Raw genomic sequence first — 14,835 nt, 5'->3', positions numbered from 1 at the left:
TGCTTTGTTCCTTTAGTCAGATGATGAGAAGCCTGTGTACAAATAAGAATATTGAAAGGAGCTGGGTGTGGTGGTTCCCACCTGGAATCCCAGCTGCTCGGGAGGCTGAGGCAGGGGGATCAGGGATTCAAGACCAGCCTGGGCTACATAGCAAGACGCTGCTTAAAAAAAATAAAAGACCAAAACATTGAAAAGGACGTTAGAACACCGTCCCAGAGCCTCACTTCACAGATGAATTGTGAGACTCCTTGCCTTCTTAGTAGTGGCAGAGCCAAACCAGGGACCCTTTTCTTTAGGCTGTAGGGGTGATGGGGGATTGTGGATTTGGGGGGTTAGGTCCATCATCATCAGGTTTTCTGATTGGACTCACAGGGATGGTATTTGGTTCAGAAAGTTAAAGCACTGGATATCGTCCCTTGTTCTGCTTACGGGCAGCCAGGGGAGAGCTGGGAGTAAGGATGGAAGTCTCTCGCCTGCTCTCTCAGATGGTCTTAAGCACCACGAAAGACTAGTTGAAATTTAGCTTCCAAAAACAACAAAGAAAGCTTTTCTAAAGGACTTTTTCATCCCTTCTTCTCCCTCCCCCACCATTAATACTGAACTTTTGGAGGCAGCTTACTTCCTACTGTGTTGTTTAACTTTATTAAAAGAGCAGTTTGATATGTTGGGACTTGGAGGTTTCTTCTTGAAAATAGTCTTTTTTCTTTTCTTGGTGCTGGGCATTAAGGCCAGAGCCTCACATGTGCTAAGCACACACTCTCCCACTGAGTTAGTGGTTTCCTAAAATTGTGTTAAAGGACTTGAGCCAAGCATGGTGACCTGTACATGTAGTCCCAGCTACTCAGGAGGCTAAGGCAGGAGAATTACTTGAGCCCAGGAGTTTAAAACCAGTATAGGCCCTGTCAAAACATAAATAAATAAACAGTATTAAAGGATAAGCCTAAGAAGTGTTAATCCTTTAATTAATTTTTTCCTTCCTTCCCCTCCCTTTTTTTTTTTTTTTCTTTTGAGTTAGGGTCTAACTATGTAGCCCAGGCTGGCCTCCAGTTCATGATCCTCCTCAGCCTCCCAAGTGCTGGGATTACAGACTTGAGCCACCACCCATCTGTAATTTATATTTCAAGTCTAAATGCTGATATGACATGTTGGTAACAGTGTTGTGCCAGTTAAAGATAATCTTCTACAGCTGTGGTTCTGATTGGATTATTTAATTATCTTGTTAGCCACCATTTACATTTTACCACTCTTTCCTTTGCCCCATCGAGCACTTCCTGTGATAGGTGCTTTCTGGTCTTAGTATCTGTGTGATCACCCCACCTGCTGGCCAGTGCAACCACTGCTGACCCACAGCATCTTAAGAGCCAGTCTGCACAGAGATGCACCTCTACCCAGACTTCACGGGGCTGTCAGTATCTCCTGACCTAGGAGGATGTGGCCCAATTATTTTTCACAAAAACTTTAGTTATGCTAAATTTCAAATGTATGTTAAAGTAGAGAAAATAATGCCATAAGTCCCCTTATATCACCACCCAACTACAACAGACAATCTTGTTTCATTTTTCCACCTTCCTTTGGGATTTTTTTTTTTTTTTTTTTTAGTGGGATTGGGGTTTAAACTCAGGGTTTTGCCCTTGCAAAGCTAGTGCTCTGCTGTTTAAGCTTCAGTTCATTTTGCTCTGGTTGTTTTGGAGATGAGGTCTCATGAACCTCGATCCTCCCGATCTCAGCCCCCACGTAACTAGGACTACAGACATGAGCTACCAGTGCCTGGCTTTTATTATTTTGAAATTTATCTCAATATCAGATATATCATTTCACTCATAAATACTTCAATATGTGTTCCTAAAAGATAAGGATTTAAAGAAACACAAAGCTGTGATACAATGATCACATCTAAAAAGTAATACCTCTTTTATCTAATATGTACAACCAGTGTTCACATTTTCCAGTTCTCATAAATCTGATTGAACAGTTTGTTGAATAGGGGCCAAATGAGGCCCACATGGTACATAGTTGGTTGATAAGTCTTTTTTAATGGTCGGTTCCCAGCCATTTCTCTTCTTCCCCGTAGGAGTAGGTATAGGTATTGTTTTTCTGGTTTTCAAGCTGGGTCCTTGCCATGCCAAGCAGTAATTTTACCCTGATTTCTGAAGCACTTTGCCATTTGTGAAGTACTTTGAATATCCAATTTCACTTAGTAGGTCACACTATCTCTTTAAGGTAGATGTATCAACCCATTTTATAGGTGAGATGTCCAAGAGTCATAGGCTTGATGAGCATCCCATGCTCAAACCCAGATTTTCTGACTTGAATACCTGTGCTCATTATATGACTTGGTGGTATCTCAACTTAGATCCTTGTCCTTGGATGTGTAATGGCTCTCTCTACAATATTCTTTGCTCCAAAGTGGGCAGCACATTTCTTGGCTCCTTTAAAAAAAAAACAAAACTGCTGGGCACCAAGTAGCTCATGCCTATATTCCTAGCTACTTGGGAGAATCATGGTTCCAGCCAGCCCAGGGAAAAAAAATTGTGAGACTCTATCTCAAGGGAAAAAAGCTGGGTGTGGTGGTACATGGCTGTCATCTCAACAATGGCAGGAAGAATAGAATGAGAGGATTGTGATATAGGCCCACCTAGGCAAAAACAAGATCCCATCTCCAAAATAATCAGAGCCAAAGGACTGAAGGGGTGGCTCAAGCGTAGAGTGCCTACCTGCCAAGCACAAGTTCAAACCCCTGAGTTCAAACCCTAGTCCTGCCAAAAAAGGAAAAAAAAAAAAAAGTTGGTAGATGTACTGCTCATTTAAAAGTCAAAACAACATGGAAATGTTACTGTACACATACCACCTGAAACAACCACTATTAACTTTTTGGTTTGTTTGCTTCCACATTTATTTTTCTTTGTGTCCAGAGAAATGGGCTCAAATTACCCATACTTCCCTATATCTTGTTTTCATTTAAAAATTTCATACCCAGTTTTCCAAGTGTGGACAGCCAAGTATACTTTGTTATTTTCCACAATGACATTATTTTCATAATTAGGCTTAACTCTTCTTCTGTAGAAAGACACTTAAGTTACCTACAATTTTTAGCTATTATAAATAACATTGCAGTGAATATCTTTATACTTTCTTGTGCATTTATGTTAAAATATATATTTTAAAGGATTATGGAAGTGAAATTTCTAGTCCTAAGAGCACATCAAGTAAGTACTACTAAGTTATACTCCAAAAAAGTTTGCACCAGTGTCTACTCCAGCCAACTAATGTGTGGTTGCATCTTCCTCACCTCCTTAGCAAAACCAGAGCCCCTGGTGTAGTCATGTTTCATCACTCTGGCACATGCTATGATTTGTGTTTCAGTTTTTGTTTCTCCTTACTTATCAGTGAAATTGGGCATCATCTTTTCTTATATGTATTACCATTTGTTTCTTTTGTGCTCTGCTTGTTAAATCATTTACCCATTTTGTTGTTGTTATTGTTTTGGGGTTTTTTGTCTGTTTGTTTTTTGTTTTGAGACAGGGTCTTGCTATGTAGCCCAGGCCTGATCTTGAAATTGCAATCCTCCTGCCTCTGCCTCCCGAGTGCTGAGATTACAGATATGCACCATGCCCAGTCCTGTAATCTAATGAATTATTGGTTTGTCTTGTTGTGTAAGAGATTTTAATAGATTAGGTAGATTCATCCTTCATCTGGTATGTGTCAAAAATATGTTGAGCCACATGAAATTGCCAATATTCAACTGTTTTTGACTCCCTAAACATAGAAATTTTATATGGCTCAACCTGGTATTTTCTTCTAGGCCATCACTTAGTGTGCCTTTTTTGGGGAGGGACTGTACTTGGGTTTGGATTCAGGGCCTTTTGCTTGCTACGCAGGTTTCTTACCAGTGGAGTCCCCAGGCTATCATTTGTCTCTTAATTTTGTTTATCATGCCTCCTTCCACTGAGCTTACTAATTGTTATGTGGTCAGATTTATCCATCCAACAGATATTTTTTTGAGCTCTTCCTATGTGCCCAGGAAGAGAGATAGATGTGGCCCAAAGGTGCCCTGAGGAGCCTCCTGTTTAGTGGGGGGACTCAGAAACAAGTGAACATGTGTTTGTAAATCACGAGGAAATCTAGAAAGGAAAAATCTCCTTTAGGGTTTTTGGATTTAGTATTTCACTTAGGAAATCTTTCCTTCCCTACTCCAAGATTATAAAAATACTCTCATAATTTCTTCTGATACTCTTGTGGGTTTGTTTTTCATTTGACTTTTAAAATCCCATTAGTAATTTATTTTCCTGTATGGCAGGGGTTGAGATGGAAAGTTACTATTCCAATTAGATAGCTAATTATTTCAACACCATTTATAAATAGTTCATCCTTTCTTCACATACAGAAATCTCTCTTCATAATATTGTATAAATTCTTTTATTTCTATGGCTCTACTTCTTTGTTCTGTTTCATTTATTCCTGTTCCTATCCTATCCAGGTACCACAAGGCTTGGATTTGTTTTGAGCTTTAAGGGATGGCGTGTGTGTGTGTGTGTGTGTGTGTGTGTGTCAATTTCAGGCCATCCTCATTATTCTTATAAAAAATTGTTCTGGCTCTTCTTCCAGATGAACTTTATTAAATCTTATTTATTTTTATCTTTTTAAAACATTTCATTAAGATAAGAACACTTAACGTGAGGTCTACCTTGATGAATTTTGAAGAGTACAACACAATATTGTCAACTCTTGGCACAGTGTTACATCACATCTCTGAAACTTCCTATCTTCTGTCCAGCAAGTAACTACCACTCTTCTGCTGTTTCTGTGAGTAGATGCCTTACAGTGGAATCATCATCATTTGTCCTCCTGTAACTAGCTTATTTCACTTGGTATAATGTCCTTCAGGTTCATCCAGATGAACTTCAGAGTCAACCTGTCAAACTCAGGAGGTGAGAGACCCTTTAGGATTTTTTTTTTGTTTTTGCAGTGCTGGGGTTTGAACTTGGCCTACATCTTGAACCGCTCTACCACCCCTTTTTGTGATGGATTTTTTTGAGAGAGGGTCTCGCAAACTATTTGCTCAGGCTGGCTTGGAACTGCGATCCTCTTGATCTCTCCCTTGTGAGTAGCTAGGATTACAGGTGTGAGCCACCTGCATGGCCCCTCTAGGATTTTACTGCTATTGCAATACATTTTTTACAGCAGTTTTATTGAGATATAATTCATATACCACACAGTTCATTTGGAGTGTACAATTCAGTAGTTTTAATGTATTTATAGAGTTATAGAACCACCACTGCAGTCAACTTTAGAACATGTTATCACTTCAAAAAGAACCTTGTACTCTTTATCCATCACCCCTTGCCCCCATCCCTTCTACCCTTACTCAACCATTAATCTGTCTATGGATTTGCTTCTTCACGGTTTGTCAATATTGTGGCATGTTCCAATACATAATTTATTTTGTGGCCAAATATTGCATGGCATGGACATTCTGCACCTTTTTTCCTGTTTTGTTTTGTTCGTGTGGTTCTGGGCCTGGAGCATGCTTGGTCAGCCCTCTACCTCTGAGTTCTACCCCAGCCCCTCCCACGTCATATTTATCTATTCATCAGTTGCTGAATATAAATTAAGCTTTGAAGAAACAAGACTGGCAGACTTCTCTCAAGCTTCAAGGCCTTTCTTGAACAGAGATGCAAGGTTGTTTTGGTCTTAAGCATGGCTTCTTGTCTTGGCAAAACTGCCTTTTTCTACTTCTCCAATGGTACCACATCCTGAGCAGGTAGCTGCTATGCCAGGCTTCTTGCCGTGAGCCCTCTGATGTGATCTCCCTGCTGCAGGAGCCTGAGGTATCCTTAAGGCACAGACCAACAGGTACCCCCTTCATCCTGGGGAGATCTTACTGAACCACAGCATGGGGGATCTGCCTTGGTAGAGCTACTGGATCGCCATGCCACCAGGATGTTGTTTGGCCTCTCTCATACCTCTTCCCCTGTCTGTTCTCTACCACCTCTGCCTCTTTTATAAATTAGTACCTGAGTTTGCTTTGTATATGTTTGTTGTAAAATAGTTGAAAACAGGGAGTTGATAGAGAAGTCATCTATGGCTAGCCTGGCTCCCACACAGCTTCTTTATCAGCCTGAGCCAGATGCTTCCATAAAAATGGGGTCCTCTGCAGATAAGCCAGTTTCGTTTGCATTTAGTGGTGACAGTGCCTGAGGGTCACTGTGGTAACCTCCAGACTCTCACCTCAAGGTCTTTTGGGCTTAGGCAGTATCACCACTTTAACTCTGAATATAATAAGGTCCAGTGTAACTGACAGTGTGGGCACCATCAGGATAAGAGCTTTCCCACAACTGCCAAGTAATGTGTATGAGGAAGTCAGAGACAGAAGGGCTCACCATGTGCCCTGCTTTTGTTTTCAACAGAATGATGCCTGTGCTTTCTTTCCATGCAAAATAAGCAATTATCAAGTTCTATCCCTCTTTCCCTCTGAGTGAAGCAGTGCAGGAGGATTTTCATTGCAGATTTTCCTTAGAAGCGTACAGTGGACCTCCCAGGAGGCATATCCTTCCCAAACCTCTGGCTCATATGTCCAGTTCCCTGTGTGATGGCACCACCTTGCTATGTCATAGGTGATCAGTTAGGATTAGCTTGGCTACTTGTGACAGGTGACCCCAAATAACAGTGCTTTAAGTAAGACAGAAAAGCCATTTCTCTCACATTAGAAGTCCAGAGGTGGCTGAGTGGCTCAAGTGATAAGAGCGCCTGCTTAGTAAGCATGAGGCCCTGAGGTCAAACCCCAGTGTCACCAAAAAGTTTAAAAACTGAAAGAAAAAAAAAAAAGTCCAGAGGTGAGTAGCCTGGGGCTTATATACTACTCCAAGATATCAGGAATCTAGGCTCCTCTCTCTTGCTCTGCCATCTTTAGCATGTGGTTTCCTTCTCATGATCCAGAATACCTATTTGTCTCCAGCCCTCACATCTACATTCCATCCAGTATGGAGGAGGAAGAGAAAAAAGGTTTACTCTTGTTTAAAGATGATTACGCTTGAATCTCCTCTGTCTGAATTCAGGCTTATTGACACACAGGTGTGAGGTTGGAAAACAATCTGTTCCAAGTGGTTAGTACCCTTAAGGATCCTATTACCAAGAAAAGGGGAAACAGTTATTTGCAGACAACTGGCAATCTTTGCTACTCCTAGACTTCTCAAACTGAATGATTCCTCTCCTTCCCTCACTTGACAGCAGTTCTTGTCAGTGAAATCAGAAGTGCTACGATTGTTCACAATTCACCTTTCTTACTTTTCATGTCTGCTTGCTTACAGAGCTCTGAGGATTTTGTCAGTCTTCCTCACTCCCCCGCAGTACCCTCCTTGCCCTCCGTGGCACCCACAGCAGCACATTGCCTTCTGCAGCACTTTACTGTGGCACTGCTCATGTATCCCTCCTTCCTGCTGCTGCCATGCCATCATTCTTGGAAGCCAGAGACTATTTTACAGTTCTTTGTGTTCCCAGTGCCTTCATTTTGGTGTCCAAAATTGACATTGCACACATGAATGAGACAGTGAATGTCCATGCTAGCTTTACAGAATGCTCAGTAGCTGGAACAGCCTTTCAGGGCTTGGCCACTGGAGGGCAGCGAGTCACACTTTTCTGGTACTGTGCTGAGGGAGCCAAAAGCTGTTTTTCCTGAGGGATGGAAACTCAGTATCACCACTCATTATTTGCTGAGTGCCTATCTATGCTGGCCCCTTCTAGACATGAACAAAGCAGGCAAAAAGTCCTGCCTTCTACTTTCAGGTATTTATTTATTCAAGGAAAATTAAACTTTATAACCTCCCCTCCCCCCCCACACACACACGCACTCACATACACACTTGTGTAAGAATATCCTTAGCAGGGGCTGGTGGAGTGGCTCAAGTGGTGGAGCGCCTGCCTAGCAAGCGTGAGGCCCTGAATTCAAACCCCAGTACTGCCACCCCCAAAAATAGACTACTAATAACAACTTTATTCATATAGACAAAAACAGAAAACAACCCTCGTGTTTGTTAGTAGCTAGTCATGCCATGGACGTACCTAACAGTAAAAAGAATATATGACTAGCAAATGCAATGACATGGAACAATCTCAGAAACCACTGAGCTGAGCAGAAGGTGTTATCTACCAAAAAGCACATGTTACATGACTGCATTTATGTGGCATCTAAAAATAGTCAAAGTGAATCTGTGGCAAGAGAAAGCAGAACAAAAATCACCTTCAGTTGGAGTCTTTTTCTGGAGTGATAGAAACACTCTGTTTTGATTGGGGCATTTTGTTTTTGCCACAAATGTAAATAAAACAGAACTGTGCATGAATATGCACTTTCCTGTATGTTAATGTATACCTTTAAAAAAAAAACCCTAATAATCATTAGTGGAAATTCTATTAAATTTCTAGGAATTATCAAAAAAAAAACTTCTTTATAGAGGTTAAAATTTTGGTGGATAGAAGCACAGTAAATTGAAAAAAATGGTAAAAGATTTATTAGATTGTGGAAAGTGCTGCCTTAGTCTGTTTTGTGTTGCTATGACAAAATACCCAAGGCTTTGCACTTTATACGTAGAGACATTTATTTTGCTCATGATTCTGGCCACACTGGCCAAGTAGGTGCACCCCTATCTCTCTTTCTACTTTGTTTTTATCCACAGCACTTGCTATGGTTTGAAACCCAAACGTTCATGTGCTGAAAATTGGTTCCTAGTGGGAGGCAATTAGCCCTTTAAAAAGAACTAATGCTTTTTCTCAAGGGAGTATGTTCTCGCTCTACAGAAAGAGCAGATTGTTATCAAACAAGGCTACCCCACAAGCTGGGCACCTTCTGAGGGCGGCTGGCTCCCTTTCTGTTTCTCAGCTGTGTTGTGCTGCAGCAAGGAGGGCCTCTGTCAGGACACTAGACCCTCCAGTCACCAGAATTGTTTTTGGCGGGTCTGAGGTTCGAACTCGGGGTTTCACACTTGCAAAGTAGGCACTCTGCTGCTGAGCCATACTTCCCATTCATTTTTGCCCTGGTTATTTTGGAGGTGGAGTCTCAAAAACCGTTTGCCAGGGTTGGCTTCACACTGCACTCCTCCCCATCTCAGCCTCCCAAGTAACTAGGATTACAGACATCAGGCACCAGAGCCCAGCTATGTAAGGCATTCTTATGAATCCAGGCTTAAAAAAAACAAGGACTTAGTCAGAGTCTTTGGAAAACAGACCCTCTGCAGCCAATGTCCTGGAGCCTCTGGGTGCTGCCAGTCTGGCCAGTCATCCTGATCCAACAGATCACAAAAGCTGGGAACTTGTCCTGGGATCACAGATTGTTCCTGGGAAGGGCTTGGGGCAGTGAAAAGATAAGTTGCTCTTGTCAGTTTAGGCAAAACCAATTCTTCCAACCTCCCAGGAAGTCTGTGAGACCCATATTGAGCTGATTGCATGCCCAGAATTCAGAGTTTTCAGGAAAAATAAACAGATGATAGGAGCCACCACTCCAACACATTTTATCAGCTAATAAATAGGTGTGTTCTCGTCTAGCCCAGAACTGGCAATTTAGTTTTTATAAAGAGCTTTTGAGTTTCCTCTTTTCCTCTGCCTCTTCAAATAGTCATAAAATATCCCTTAAACTCTCATTCCCTCCAGTCTGAGGCCTGGCTGCTTGTATGCTCGTCATGACAACCAAAGATGCAGCCCTCACTTGAGACTGCATGGCTGGCATGACTTTCAGTTTCTGCTTCAATTATGTGTTGAATTTCCTCAAGTGGACGTTTAAAGATCCTTCTGAACAGATTGTTTATGCTGAATGAAGCCCTTCAGAGAGCATTCACTCCTCCCTTTCTCTGCTGCTTTTTGCTGGTGTACTCAGTTCACAGTTTTTGATTGAATGTGTGAATTTTACCCTCCCAGCAGGCAGGAAAAGAGAACTAAGCTCTCCATCCCACTGTGAAGTACTGCTGAAGTATCCCACTGTCAGCAAAGCAAAGGGCTCATGGGCAGACAATAGCTCCCAACTTGACACCCCCCAATAGGATTCAGCACCTTGTCTGTTGGTCTCTTCTCTTCCTGCACAGCTGATGATTTGAGATTGGTACAGTTACAGAAAGTGCATCTTACCAAATTGTGACCTCTTACTACCATGATTTTCCTCCTTAAGACCAAAAGGTAGAAGCAGAAAGGTTTGAAAACTGACTTAGTATTAAAGTATGTTTCGTTATCACAGGTTTATCATTTAAGATTAGGTATGGCTGCAAATGGTAGAGATCTTAAATGTTAGTGGCTTAAACAAGAGGAAAGTATGATTGTTTCTCATATAATAACGATAATGCCAGCTCACATTTGCATAAAACTTATCTTATGCTAGGCACTGTTGTTAGCACTTTTCACACATTAACTTATTTAACCCTTACAATAGCCTCTGTCATTGATCCTGATATGACCATCTTAACAGAAGGTAGGAATTTGCCTAAGTCGGGAGTGAGTGACAGAGCAGTCTGGCTCCAGAGTCTGCCCTCAGTTAAGCGCTGTTCTGCCTGGCAGAAATGCAGAGGTCATCATAGCTTATAGGGCAGCTCTGTTCCCCGGTGTCCTTGGGGCACTCAAGCTCTTTCGCCCTTGTCACTGTGCTGTGTGTGGTTTCCAATACTGTTTGCATCTCCTTTGCAGCGTTCTGGAATCCAGAACGCCCAGGTTGAAAAAGACCTTCAAATGATTACGGAGCCCTGGATCTTCCTTTGGCAGATGTGTGTGAGGAGTGGGAGTGGTTTTGTGTGCAGCCTCCTTTGTGAGCTTCACGATTTTCTTATTTCCCCATTGTGATGAGGAGCTGCAGTGCAGAATGGGTGAGTGGAAGTGCTGTGCTCCTCATTTCTGCTCCCAGAGAGTAGGACGCAGAGCTTTCGTACAGGTTCAAAGGGGGCACACTGATTGATTGGTCATGAGAGCTGGAGGCAACTTGGGTGTCCATCCATGGGAAGAGGGAGGGACAGGGATGGAGAGGTAAAGTATAGTGGAGGCCTGCTGTGCAGAAGTAAGCTAGAGGTACAAACAGCAACATAGAAAAATCTTCGAAACCTAACATGAAGCAAAGACAAAAGGGAAAATTCTGAGCTGGGTCTTATGGCCCAGTATAATTTAACTAAGTAATATGTATGGCCACCCAAAAAACACTGCATAATAAATACTTAAGGGCTAGGGGCCTGGCTCAAGTGGTAGGCCTGCCCAACAAGTGCAAGGTCTTAAGTTCAAACTCCCATTCCACAAAAATAGATAAGTAAGATAAATAAGGTTCTGTTTTATTCTGTTTTTGGCTATAATGGGGCGTGAACTCAGAGCTTCATCCTTGCTGGGCAGGTGCTGCACCGCTTGAGCCACACCGCCAGCTGCAGAGGGTTTGTTAGTGTGAGTTCTCAGTTGTCTGAAGCCTCATCTCCGCGAGCTCAGTGTTGTCTTACAAATCCTCTTCATTCTTTTTTGTTTTTTGGTGATAAAGACAAGTGCAGTCAACAGTGGCTCTTTTTTTTTCTAAATTAATGTGCATTTTTGGAACTATAAAAATTATGCATACTGGAGAAGTTTTGGAAAGTTCAGTAAAGCTTAAAGAAAATAAAATTCTTTATTCCTACCACATGGGGAATAAGCACTATAAACCTTGTGATATATTTTATCTTTCCTCTGTGCTTACATAAACATACATAAATATTGTATGTACAGCAATTGAACATGCACCATAGTTTTATTCTTTGCTCTTTTTCCTTAATGCTGGGACATGCTTTCCTGTGATTTTACACGGTCCTTATAAACCTCATCTAAAACAAGTAGTGTGCCTCCTGTGCCAGGCATGGTGGTTATCACTTTACATATGTTAACTGTGGCCATACTTTAAGTCAGACTTTTACCTCATTCCCAGGGTCAGAACTTTCCTGACAAAGCACCTACTGTCTTCAAGAGGTTTTTTGTTTATTTGTTTGTTTTATAGCAGCTCTTGGAGCAGAATGAGAATCAAAGAATTGTTTCATGTTGACAGGAGAAGGTTCAGCTACAGGTCTTAGTAATAATTCTCATAAGTGAAAGGGGTGGGTTTTGATTATATTTTGTCATATGCTGTGTCTCCCTGTGGCACCAGGGACTACAATGAACATTCTGTGTTCAAAATGGGGCTTATGGGCCTAAAGAGAAAAGCTATGCAGAGCTCAAGGGCCTGAACATTTCCATTTGTCTCCTGACAGGTACACAGTATCCTGTCCTATCAAACAGGGGAACCTTTCTCACTACTTTAGCTCTCTCTGGCAGGAAAGGAACATCACATGGACTTTTCCTCCTCCAGGTTTCTTATGTTTTCCTTGCTAGGATCTCAAACCAGACAGTTTCTTGCTCCTGTTGCTTACTGAGAAATTTCCATGAGAAGTTAGCAGATAGTCCTCTGTAAAGGAGGTCTCTTGATTAAATAAGCATGAGAAGTACAGGGTAAAACATAGTTAAGCAGGTTTACTTAATGCAAAATTTTTTATAACTTCTCAAATCCTCTTGGTGGGTAGATCTCCAAGATGGCAATACAGGATACAGTGTTTCTCCACTGTAGATGTCTATTGAACACCTTTTTTTCTTGAGTATTCTGTAGGATTGATGTTTTACAGAACCCATCTTGGGAAATCCCAGCTTGTTGGAATTAAATCCTAAAAGCACCTACAGGCTTGGTTTATCTTCCTTCATACCCACCCCTTCACTTCTGAGTGGCAAGACTGTATGTCTGACTTATCAGTTTTGGGGATTCCGTCTTTACATTGAACCGTGGAGGCTATCTGACCCAGCTGTTCCCACTACATATAAACAATGAGTGTGCTAGACAGCTCACTGACTTTCTGAAATCAAAGAATTTTTCCAACCATGTCCAGTGAGCTGGGTATATATAGCTCATTGAACATGAGGCCTGAATTATCATTTTCTAAAACTGAATGAAATTCAGAGGAAAAGAAAGATATGCTGAAACTAACAGGACTGGCAAGAAATGGTCTGTTCAGTATTGTGATGAGATCCTCAGGAAGTTCCCTGGGATACATTTGTCCACCTGACAGGGGAGTTGAATGGGTGACCTCATTTCTTGACATCAAGTTGGCCTGGTTCTTCCCTGACCTAAAGTATTTTTTGAAGACACTAGGCTCTATTTTTCTCTCCATTTTTAGATAAGACCTCTGGACTTTCTTCCCTTTTGTTTTACAGAAGAGGATGTGGAGAACTTTGATGTTACCACCTTGTCTCAGGACATGTTGCGAAGCATTGAAGCTGACAGCTTTTGGTGCATGAGCAAGCTGCTGGATGGAATCCAGGTGAACAATTTCTGCCCGTGGGGGACACCTAGGTCCAGGGATCCTGCAGGTCTTTAGTTTACTTATACTGTCTGTCTAAGGCACCGCCACCTGTCCACCATGGTTACTCTACCTCTTTCATTAGCTTTACAGTGGTCTTGTGTCCCCCAGAGCCTGAGGAAGTCTTTAGGCTGTACCGACTCTGTCATCAGAAGGGGCCCCTCCTTCTGCATACCCAGAGCCCTGTGGGTTTGCTTCACAGTATGTGACCCCATTAGACTTTCCTCACACTTACTGTTCTGTTGATTCCCTTGCCCTCCAAAACACCATCACCAGCCAGTTGCACTGGGTTTGGATAAACAACCTGTATTTTTAAACTTGCTTCAGTGAACTTGAGGCGCAGTAGCACAGGATCTGTGTTAACCTGGGTTCTGTGTGACTTGCAGGATAACTACACCTTTGCACAACCAGGGATCCAGAAGAAGGTCAAGGCACTGGAAGAGCTTGTCAGCCGGATTGACGGTAGGTTTACAGGAAGAGGAATTCTCTAGCAGTAGCTCAGTATGATTGTGACACAAGCCAGTGATACTTGGCCCCTCCTCAGCTCCTTCTCAGCCATGATCCTTTCCAGGGACTCATGACAGTTGCCAGCATCAGCATCTTCCACACCTCAGCAGGAAGGGGTGGGGAGAACCACACTGCTACCACAAGTGCTTCCTCTCCTAGTTTTCATTCACATGTTCTCCATTCTGCAGGATCTCTGCTCAGCTCTAGACCAGCCATTCCCATATTTCTTCTCCTTCCTCCTAGAAAGACTTGCCTATTCTATATTCATTCCTTTTCCAGATAATCTATCACATACCATGTTTTTCTAAAGCACCATTTGGGCCAGGTCCTTCTGCTCTAGAACCTCTTCTGGCTTCCCAGTACCTTTAGCATCAAGTTGGTAGGCCAACTTTGTCCTGATGTAACTCAGGACTCCTGGGTTTGTTACAGTCTATGGATACCCCACCAAGACCTCTCACTGCTTCTTGTGATCTGTGCCAGCTGGGCTTCTACAGACCCAGATGTCTTTGAGGAGCAGAAGTTCCACTCTCCCCTGGCTCTGGAATTGGGGAATGGTAGAATTAAAAGGCATCTTGGGAAGCCCTCCTGTTGTCTGCTGGGGATACTGAGACCAGGGAGGGAATTCAGAACTAAGCTTACTGAAGAGCTCATAAAACCCAAAAGTGGGGTCCCTGGCACACCCACAGAGATTGTGGCAGCTTCTTTGGGATTCTGCCAGTTACTACACCAGCTAAGCATCACCTCCTCCTTTTCTTGCTCTTCCTGCTCATGGTCTGTCTGCTTCACCCAAGCAAAGCCTTTTCCTTTTCTCACACACGTTCTCTCCTTTTACCAAGTTCTCTTTTCATGGAAGCCTTCCTTGATTTGTTCTCACTCCAGCTTCCTTTTATGACTTAGAACATCACCCTTCCAATCTCATGTGTCTACTCACAGTCATGACCTGAACTTGGCAGATGGAATGTTTTCTTCC

The 14,835-nt window shown here is 42.4% G+C and overlaps 1 protein-coding gene across 3 annotated transcripts in view; it reads left to right on the top strand.

Annotated features, from left to right (window-relative positions):
- The window catches only part of Tbc1d22b (TBC1 domain family member 22B), a 74,416-nt gene that overhangs the window by 39,949 nt on the left and 19,632 nt on the right, over nt 1–14,835 (top strand). For all 3 annotated transcript variants that reach the window (XM_074082296.1, XM_074082297.1, XM_020175914.2), the window contains 2 exons: nt 13,213–13,319; nt 13,745–13,820. In XM_074082296.1, coding sequence (XP_073938397.1) covers nt 13,213–13,319; nt 13,745–13,820 — 183 coding nt within the window. The remainder of the gene's footprint in view (nt 1–13,212; nt 13,320–13,744; nt 13,821–14,835) is intronic.

The sequence above is a fragment of the Castor canadensis genome, chromosome 8 (genome assembly GCF_047511655.1).
Source record: "Castor canadensis chromosome 8, mCasCan1.hap1v2, whole genome shotgun sequence".
Lineage (NCBI taxonomy): Eukaryota > Metazoa > Chordata > Mammalia > Rodentia > Castoridae > Castor > Castor canadensis.
Note: the sequence above shows the minus strand (reverse complement) of the source record. Positions and strands in the feature narration are given on the sequence as shown.